This window comes from Myotis davidii, unplaced genomic scaffold (genome assembly GCF_000327345.1).
Source record: "Myotis davidii unplaced genomic scaffold, ASM32734v1 scaffold88, whole genome shotgun sequence".
Classification (NCBI taxonomy): Eukaryota; Metazoa; Chordata; class Mammalia; order Chiroptera; family Vespertilionidae; genus Myotis; species Myotis davidii.
Genome location: NW_006300377.1, coordinates 3,666,867 through 3,676,883, shown reverse-complemented (window position 1 = coordinate 3,676,883; position 10,017 = coordinate 3,666,867). Strand labels below are relative to the sequence as shown.

The following is a 10,017-nucleotide window of genomic DNA, read 5'->3' as shown; positions in this document are numbered from 1 at the left end:
AGTGATAGAGAAACATCGCTCAACTGCCTCTTGCTCACCCCCTACGAGAGATGTGCCCACAACCAAGATGCATGCCCTTGACCGGAATCGAACCTGGGACCTTTCAGTCCGCAGGCCGACGCTCTATCCACTGAGCCAAACCGGTTAGGGCTGTTCTTCTTTTTTAAAAAAATATTTTTTATTGAGAGGGAGAGAGAGATAGAAACATCAATGATGAGAGAGAATCATTGATTGGCTGCCTCTTGCACCCTCCACACTGAAGAACGAGCCCGCAGCCCGGGCATGTGCTCTGACCGGGAATTGAACCGTGACTTCCTAGTTCCTAGGTCGACAGAACAACTGAGCCACACTGACTCGGCCAGGAAATGTTCTTACAAGGAGAACATGCCCTTCTTTGTTCCTTCCTCCTCCCTGCTGACCAGAAAGCAGACGTGATGGCTGGACCTCAAGCAGCCATCTTAGAACATGAGATGGAAATCCGGATGGAGGAGCAATAAAATAGTGGGAGCCTGGGTGCTGACACTGTAGAGAACCTAGCAGCCCCTCCGTTGGCTCTCTCCGGACTTCTTCTAAGCAAGAGAGAAATTAACTCGTATTATATTTAAGTCACTGTCATTTGGGGGTTTTCTGTAACTCACAGCCAAATCTAATCCTAACTATACTCGCTGCATTTTCAGGGTAGTGAAGTTCAGGGCTTATGTCCCTACTTAGCTTTGCATTTGGCAGTATCCGCTGTGGTCCTCACCAATGCTGTACACATAGAATAGAAACTGGCTTCAGTTACGAATTGTCACTAATTTTATAACAATGTCTTTTCCAGTATTTTCTCCCCAAGCCTTTTGACAAAGTTGAGAAGGCTTCCTCCCCTCAAGTTTTTTAGGGTCACAATGATCACATTTCTGATTATTCTGGAAGTTGCTATCATGGTTACTTCAGGGAGACATTTCTACTGTGATTCTCTAGGGGAAAACACAAGCGGCTCTGGGAAAAACTGGCTCATCCCAGGAGACAGTGTCGAATGCTCAACATCCAGGAGTTGTCAAGAGGTTTTGCCAAGACTACTTGGCAGCAGGCTGACAGGAGGTGTGGGGGAGTGGGCAGGGAGGAGTAAGGGCAGAGACATTTCAGCAAGGCTCAGCCATTGTGTTGGCTCCCGCTTTGAGAAAGCATCTAGGAACTTAAACATAAAATCAATTGGGGTCCCTAAGTCCCCCCACTTCATCCTGGGGGGCTATGATAGGGCGGGAGATTTAAGTAGAGTCATGGTGGTCAGTCAGAAACCATCTTGGAGTTGACAGCTGAAGAGTGGAGGCAGTGTCCATTCTTCAGCTATCAGGGCGTGTGGTCAGTTAGCAACTCATTGTTGCTGCAGGACTATGATTGGAATATAGCTTCATGAGGATGCAAGCTTCCTTCCCAATGAGCAAGGGGCTCTGTTCTTTCAGCACACTCCCTTCTCAAGGTCCCAAAGCCACAAATGACCATGATCCTAAGGAAAGATCATGAGTATAGGATGGCTCTCCTACACAGAGTTCTCCAGATGGCCCTGACTGGGCACAGTGGGTAAAGTAAAATTGTCACAATAAATACAGGACTCCAGTTAAATTTCAATTTCAAATAAATAACAACTTTTTTCCTACTTCATCTATGAGGTTCGTAGGTGAACATGGCCATAAGCTTCACAGGGCAGGGGCTGTGTGTTCTGCTCACCTTTGTATCCTCAGTGCCCAGCAGAGTAATCCTATATAATAAAAGCCTAATATGAAAATTGACCAAACAGCAGAACAACAGGCGGAACGACAGGTTGCTAGATGCACACTGACCACCAGGGGAAAGGCGCTCAATGCAGGAGCTGCCCTCAGCCTGCAGGCCCCAGGCCAGCCAAGGCGGGTGCTAGCAGGGGCCCCCTGGTTACCCCACCGGTCGCTCCACAGATCAGCCCTGACCACCGGCCAGGCTAGGGACCCTACTTGTGCACAAATTTCGTGCACCGGGTCTCTAGTTGATAAATAATAGGGTTACAATATATATTTGGGTGGAGGTGCAGTGGAGATGGAACTGAAGGAGCACCAACTCTCACCCTTGTGTATTTCTAAGCCAAGTCAACACTAATGATGGGCAACTGGAAGGCCCTGCAGATGACTTCCAGGTATCAGAGGCAATAACTCTGAACTCCTCACCCAAAAGGTTAGCAAGGAACAGTCTGAAAGGCAGAAATAGAGACCTTTCCTCCCTGGCAAGTTTTAAAACCAAAGGGGACAGAGAGAGAGAGGAGGGGGGTGAGATAGATAGAGATAGAGATAGAGATAGAGATAGAGATAGAGATAGAGATAGAGATAGAGATAGAGATAGATAGAGATAGAGATAGATACTGGGACCAGTGAGATAGGAGCAAAGACCAGAAAGTCCAAGAAAATGGGGTGGCAGCAGGTGCGGGGAGAGGGGCAACTAGTCCTCAATATTTGCCTAGAAAGGCTGTTGGTATTCATGGCTCCCTTTTATGTATTAGTTGGGGCATGGTGTGTGGTAAGTCAGACTGAAAGTGCCAGGGACATAAGGGACAGAAAGGACAGTGCAGGTGTATAACTAAGGATGCCTTCAGCAGATAAGCAAGGGAGCCTGGCCAGAAAGATGTGCCAGATTTCTTCTCTCCCCACCTGTCACCCCTCTGAGTTTCCAATGTGATCATCCCAAGTAGTTCAGTTCTTTACCCATTTACCCAACACCATCTCACTGGCCCACCCCACCAAGACCTCCCTGAATACCTACACAAGAGCAAAGAAGAACTCATTGTCTGCCTGTCCCTGCCCTTCCTGACTTCATGCCAAATGCTTCTCAAATTGGTCCACTTCTCCCTGGATCTGCTGCTACCAGCCTAGTCCAGACAACTGATCAATATTGTAGATGGAACCAACTTGGGAAGCTCCCTCCGACCCCTTAAACATATAGAAATGCTGGCTAACATAAAGTGGGAAAGGTGGATTTGCTATAATGCCAAGCCTGAAATAGAAAAGAGAAATCTTCAGGTACTAGAAACAAAAAGGCAATTCGAAACATGAGTAGTGAGAGGGGATCTAAGCCAAATGAGCCACAGGAATATCAGGCCAGACATAGGCTAGAGGCTGGATGGTGACACCCAGGGAGAATAAGAGGAGAGACCCCAAACCTATGCATCTGGGGAGCTGGAAGGAGACCTTATACATAAAGCAAGCCAGCAGCCAAGAACGGTCATTTCATTTACAAACTTGGACTTGAAAACTCATATCATGATTCAGGAAAGTGGCTAAGAAGTAAGATGCTGAGAAAACAAAACATTAAGGCTGCTTTTTGTGTGGGTGTGGGGTTCAAATGAGTACTACCAGTGAAATATAGAAATCTCAAGCTGAGATATTAACTCTAAAACTGGTCTCAAGCTCAAGAAGTACTTCAGCATAAAGGAAATTGAACCCATGAGGAAGGAGTGGGCAGTAACAAACAATAGTGAACACATAAATTGTTAAAACATGTTTGTATAAATAAATATTAAACCATAAAAGATATAACAACAACTGATTTAGAAGGGTTTTTTAAAAAAAGGTATAATCAAAATACTAGATAAATATATAACATGGAAGATGGGAGGATGGAGTTAAAAAGGAAATTAAAGTGTTCAAGGTACTTGTTTTGTACCTAAGAATGATAGAAATAATGACAAAATTTAGACTATTAGAAAAATATAAATTAAGTATATTTGTTACAATTTTGTGAAAAATTATCACTAAAATGTACTTCCTACCCAGTGAAAGGGGGAAAAAAGAGATATAAAGTAAATTTGATCAGTTCAATAGAAGGCAGAAAAGTAGGAGAGGGGCACAGCAAAGAAAAGCATATCAAATGGAAAATTTTCAAAAAGATGACAGAAATAAATTAAATAAATCAGTAATCAAAATTCATATAAGTGTATGAAATATGTCTACTAAACTCTAGGTCCATACTGCTTACAAGCAACACATCAAAACAGAAGGATATAGGAAGGTTGAAAATAAAAGATGAAAAAGATAAATTGGAAAATTAACCAAAAGAAAGCAGCCATAGCAATAAAATCAGACAAAACAGAATTCCAGGCAAAAGCCATTAGTAAAGATGAAAAGCAGCCTATCTATATATATAAAAGCCTAATATGCAAATTGTCCCCTCGGGAGTTTAACTGGGAGACAGGAGTTCGATTGCTCGCTATGACATACATTGACCACCAGGGGGCGGCGCAGAATGAAGGAAGGCCCCGGCCAGCAGCCAGAAGGCCCTGATCAGCCCTGATCACCAGCCAGGCCTAGGGACCCTACCCATGCACAAATTTCATGCACTGGGCCTCTAGTTTCATAATAAAATGGCCAACCTACCAAGAATATACAACAATCATAAGCCTGAATACTTCTAAATAGCATTTTATCAAACTAAAACTATTAATAAAATTACCAGGAAACATGAAAAGTAATGGGAGTCATTTTAACACATCTTTCTCAGAAATGGTAGATCAAACCAAAAAAAAAAAAAATTGAAGATGAAACCAAAAAAATTTGAGGATAAACATTTGGAAAATGTTCACATGTATGATCATATGTACTTATATGTGCCTATGAGGGAGGAAGCCTCACCAAACTCTACGGAATAAATATCATACAGAAGGCATACTATGACCACAATGTAGCAAATTTAGAAATCAACAGTAAAAAGGTAGGCCTTCTCCCCAAAAAGTACAGTTAAAAACTAAAAAAAAAATGTCTAAATAATTCACAAGTTAAGAAGGAAATTATGATGAAAGCTACAAACCATTTCAAATTGAACAATGAAAACAGTGCATCTCAAAACTTATGAGTGGCAGCTATACCAGTCAGTTATAAGGGAATGTGTATAGCTTTAAAAGCACATGTTAGAAAATAATGTTCAAGAGGCTGAAAAAAAGACAAAGATGGCAGAAGAAAGAATATAATAATACTGAAGTAGTAGATGGCAGGAAATATTAATGATAAAATAGAAACAAACAATAGAGATGCTCACTGAGACCAAAAGCTAGTTTTTTAAAGACTAATAAAATATAACTTAATAAAAATATTTAAATGATAAAATATACAAACTTCAGACAAGATTGATCAAGAAAGGGAGGAAGGGATGAAAAGAGGCATAACCTTTAGATACAGTAAAAGTTTATAAAATTGTAATACTATAACAGAATATTTGTGCCAAAAATTTTGAAAATTGTCAATTTTTGTAAATTGGTCCATTTTTTAGAAAAATATCACTCACCAAAATTAACTGGAGAAGGAAAATGAAACCAGAACAGTTCAATAGCCACTAAAGAAACTGAAGCTGTAGTTCAAAAAGTTTCTCTTGCCTGGCCTGTGTGGCTGGGTTAGTTGAGCATCATCTCATGCACCAGGAGGTTGCCGGTTTAATTCCTGGTCAGGACCCATGCCTGGTTTATGGGATCAATCCCTAGCAGGAGGCAGCCAATGAACGTTTCTATCTCTCTCACCCTTCCTCTCTCTGAAATCAATAAAACATTTTTTTAAAAAAAAAAGTTTATCCTATTCCCCAAAGGCATCAGGCTGAGGTAGTTTTATGGGCAACCTTTACCAAACCTTTAAGGAATAGATAATTCCTACTTTACACAAATTGTTTCAAAGAACAAAACACAGAGAGTGCTGTCAAACTCATTTTAGGAATCTAGCATAAGTTTAATACCTGAACTAACAACAATAAAAGCAAAATAATAGGCCAATATCACCTATGAACACAGATATAAAAATCTTAAATAAAGTAACAGCTATTCAAAAATCCAACAAGGCATCTATAATAACAAAAGCATAATATGCTAATTAGACTGGAGGTCCTTCCGCCCTTCCTGACGAAGCCGGGGCTGTGAGGGAAGCTCGGTCCCAGGTGCTAGAGGGAAGCTGCTGCTGGCAGCCGGGGGAAGGAAGACCTACTCTTGCACGAATTTCATGCATCGGGCCTCTAGTATAAAAATAATCCAGCAAGTCTGTGACCAAAACTGCTAGAGTTCAATATATCCATTCTTCTCTTTGTCTATTCCACAGCCTCCCTTGCAGCTAGATACCACCAGGTGATGAGGTTTCAATGTGATGTCGGTGAAAGTGTTGTGTGTAACTGTCAGAAAGCCTTATTAAAAAGGAAAGATTGCACTCCTTCTCCTTCCCTCCTACTGCTCATAATGCAAACAGACTGGCTAGAGCTTGACCTGCTCCTTGGATATGAGCTGATACACAAAGGATGGAAATGCAGCAAGATAAAAGAAGCCTCAGGTCGGCCACTTCACTTCTATATCCAGGCTTTTAAATATATATATATTTTTTTATTGATTTCAGAGAGGAAGGGAGAGGAAGAGAGAGAAAGAAACATCAATGATGAGGGAGAATCATTAATCGTCTGCCTCCTGCACATCCCACACTGGGGATCGAGCCCAAAACCCAGGCACGTGCCCTAACGGGAAGTCGAACCTTGACTGTCTGGTTCATCGGTCAACACTCAACCACTGAGCAACACTGGCCAGGCTGGGTTTCTTTTTTTCTTTTATATCGGGGAAAAACATTAAGACACTATTGAGGCCCTATTACTCACAGCCAAACTTAATCTCAACTGATAATAGTAAAAGTAGGGTTTATCCCAGGAATGAAAGAATGGGTCAACATGGAAAAATCCATTAATAAAATTCACCATGTTACAAAGAAAAAGAGAAAAATCTATGATCATCTAAGTAGTTGCTGGAAAAAGCATTCAATAAAATTCCACTCTCATTTTCTATTTTTAAAAAAATTAAAATGAAAACTCTTAGCCAAATAGGAATAGAAGGGAATTTCCTCAACCTGATAAATGGTACTCATCAAAATCTGTAGCAAACAGCATCATACTTATGAGTGGGAACTGAGAAGATATCCACTAACATCAGGATTGGGACAAGCATGGTACCCTCAACAGTGAACTAGAACTCCTATTCAATGCCCTATTACAAAAATAAATTTTAAAAAACAGATTTAAATAAATGTCCTTATTTGCAGGAAAAAAAATAACCGACTATATGGAAAACCCATCATGATTGTCAGCTAAATTATGAGTCCTAATAAAAGAGAGCAGCAAAGTTGCTAAATATAAAACCAATATATAAGACTTAACAGTGTTCCCGTACACTAGCAGTGCCCAATTATAAAGCACAATAGAAAAAAGATCCCCAACACAAGATCTCCCATAATGCAAAAGACCATCACCTTTCTCCCCCATATCCACTATTACTTCCCTCAAATTCATTCTCCACTCAGCAGCTAGTGATCTTTTATAAACATAAATTAGATCATGTCACACTCCTTTAACCTCTTAATAGCTACTCATTAGTTATCATTAAATTCTACTTCTTTATCATGGCCATGCTAGGCATGACCTGGCCCCTGCCACTGCCCCATTCCACACCGGCCACATAAACCTTCTTTTAGTTCCTGATGCAGGTCAAACTCTTTCCAACCCCAGCACCTTCACATATGCTATTCCGTCTTCCAGGAAAGATCCGCACCGCCCGCACCCCTCATCACCTGAGTGTTTCTAGTCAATCCACAAGTCTCAGCTTAAATGTCTCCTGCTTAACTTCAATAAGGTCCTTTCTCTCTCAGCTCCTGCTTTTTTCTTTTATACTCCCACCATAATGTGAAATAATACCCCATTATATGTTATACTGCAATGAGTAATCATATTTTTATTCAGGGATGATTTATTCATTGCCTTGATTCCTCTCTAGACCATAACTTCTATGAGGGCAAGAGTCAGGCCTTTGATATTTCCTTGAGCATTTAACAGGAGCTGTCATATATTTAACAAGTATTTTCTGAATGAATGACTCAATGAATGAATGACAGAATTTGCTGGTTTAGCCAGAGTCTCAGTAGAATGCCTCCTGCACTCTTCCTAGGATTCAGGCTTGTTAGGAGGAATAGGAGGACCCCAGAGATGTATCTGTGTGAGGGACCAAGAAGCCTCCTCATTGGGAGTGAGTGAGGAGCACACGGGCTTAGTTTATGATCCATGGGGCAGCATTAGAGGAGGGCAAGGGTTCTGAACACAGAGCTGTAGCTATCCATACCTCCTAACACACCTCTCAAGAAACTCGTCATAGACCATAAAGTTGGCCATAAAGTGCTACTTTTCTGTGATCTCTGTGAAATAATAAGGGTTTAGAGTAGCGGTTCTCAACCTGTGATTCGCGACCCCGTTGGCGGTCGAATGACCCTTTCACAGGGGTCGCCTAAGACCATCCTGCATATCAGATATTTACATTACAATACATAACAGTAGCAACATTACAGTTATGAAGTAGCAACGAAAATAATTTTATGGTTGGGTCACAACATGAGGAACTGTATTTAAAGGGCCAGAAGGTTGAGAACCACTGGTTTAGAGGATAACAGCTTTCAGGAGTGATGGGGGCAACAAAAGCGAATTTTTGCCATCCTTGATGGGGGCATTTACAGTCTCAGCAGCATGCAGAGCTGCAGGGGGAGCTAGAGTAAGAGTAGAGAAAAACATTTGATCAGGCACACACACAAGACACTCCAGGAGTTCCCAGAATAGTTGGGGAACTTTAGGGGAGGCCCAACAATGGCAACTGGAACAGCGCTGCAAGGGACTGCTACTGGGACTCTAGTTTTATTCCTCCAGTGGGTATGGCTTGGACAACACGGATTACCATGTAACTCTTAACAGCCAGCCTCAGGCAGAAACCATACTTAGGGCCACCACCTTGGTGGCATTGTAGCCCAGAGGGCAGATGGGCCACATGGACACTGCCACTTGGTCATCAAAGAAAGCACCTTCCCACAGGAACTCAACAGAGGGACTTCTCCCGTATTCCCCCCAGAGCTCACAATGCTAATTTTCCCATGAGAAATTACGGAAGCAATGTTTCTGAGGCCACCTCATGCCAGAATGCTGGCTGTTGGTAATGCCACCATCTCGGGTACACCAATGACTCAGGCATATAATAGGTACCCCCAACCGGTTAAATGCTGTGTGAGCCAAGTGAAGAGGAGTGCTATATGTGCCAGGGGCCCCTGAGAGGCAATCTTCAGATTTATTTGTTTTTCTTTGAGCTCGTATACTTGTACACCACAGGAAGTTAACAAGGGATTGGCAAAATCCTGTTATCCCCTGTAAAGGACAATTGTTGGAGACCCGCTCGGTACCTACCTGTTACCTCTCCCCACCACTCCCTGCCCTCAACCTCTGTATTGCTCCTGTCCACCTCCGGCCACCGGGGACAGGCATGGGTACAAGGAGAACTCACTTTGGATTTGATGGCTGCCTGTTCTCTGTGGATAACCTCGGTGGCTGCTCTGACTCCTCCCCATTAAAAGGGCTTGGTCTCAGCCAGGAAGAGAGGGTGCCCAGGGAGACTAGGCCAATGAAGTGGATATGCAGCCTTCTCTCCTCTTCTCCCCCAAGGAGGCTTAGGATGGCCCCACTCAGACCTACCTCTTGTCGTCTTCCACCTGGACGCCTATGGAGTGGAACTCTCTTCGACTCCTGTTCTCCGTGTCCGAGTCAGAGATAGTCTCCACCTGGTGGCAAAGTTGGGGAGTCAGGGCGGGGGCTAGACAGGGACGCAAGCCCTTCCCAGGGAGAAAGGCCAGCAATGTTGGCCCCCACCTCCCTCACCCCCAGCCAACTGGCAGATGCTGCGAAGACAATCTGCCAGAACAAGATGAGAGACTCAAGAGTCAGCGGCATCAAGGTGGCAAATTCTGGGAACCACTCTCCACTCGCCAGTAGGGATGATGGTGCCAGGGAGAGACCAGGGTGTGGACTGGGGCTGCTTGGAGCAGCCCTGTCCATGACCAGGCCCAGGGGCTACCTGCAGCTCAGAGTAAGCCAAGGAAAAGGCCTATGCATCCAGAAGGCCCGATGGCCCATTCCACCCACCCTCAACCGACCCGGCAGAGCCCCCGGCTGCCCGCCTCCTTCCATACCTGCACCCCA

At 43.2% G+C, this 10,017-nt stretch overlaps 1 protein-coding gene across 1 annotated transcript in view; it reads right to left on the bottom strand.

The window, feature by feature from the left end:
• DLGAP3 (discs large homolog associated protein 3) overlaps positions 1 to 10,017 on the bottom strand; it is a 56,664-nt gene that overhangs the window by 11,669 nt on the left and 34,978 nt on the right. The window contains exons 9-10 of the mRNA XM_015572778.1: positions 9,805 to 9,892; positions 9,514 to 9,691 (exon numbers count right to left, since the gene is read on the bottom strand). Coding sequence (XP_015428264.1) covers positions 9,514 to 9,691; positions 9,805 to 9,892 — 266 coding nt within the window. The remainder of the gene's footprint in view (positions 1 to 9,513; positions 9,692 to 9,804; positions 9,893 to 10,017) is intronic.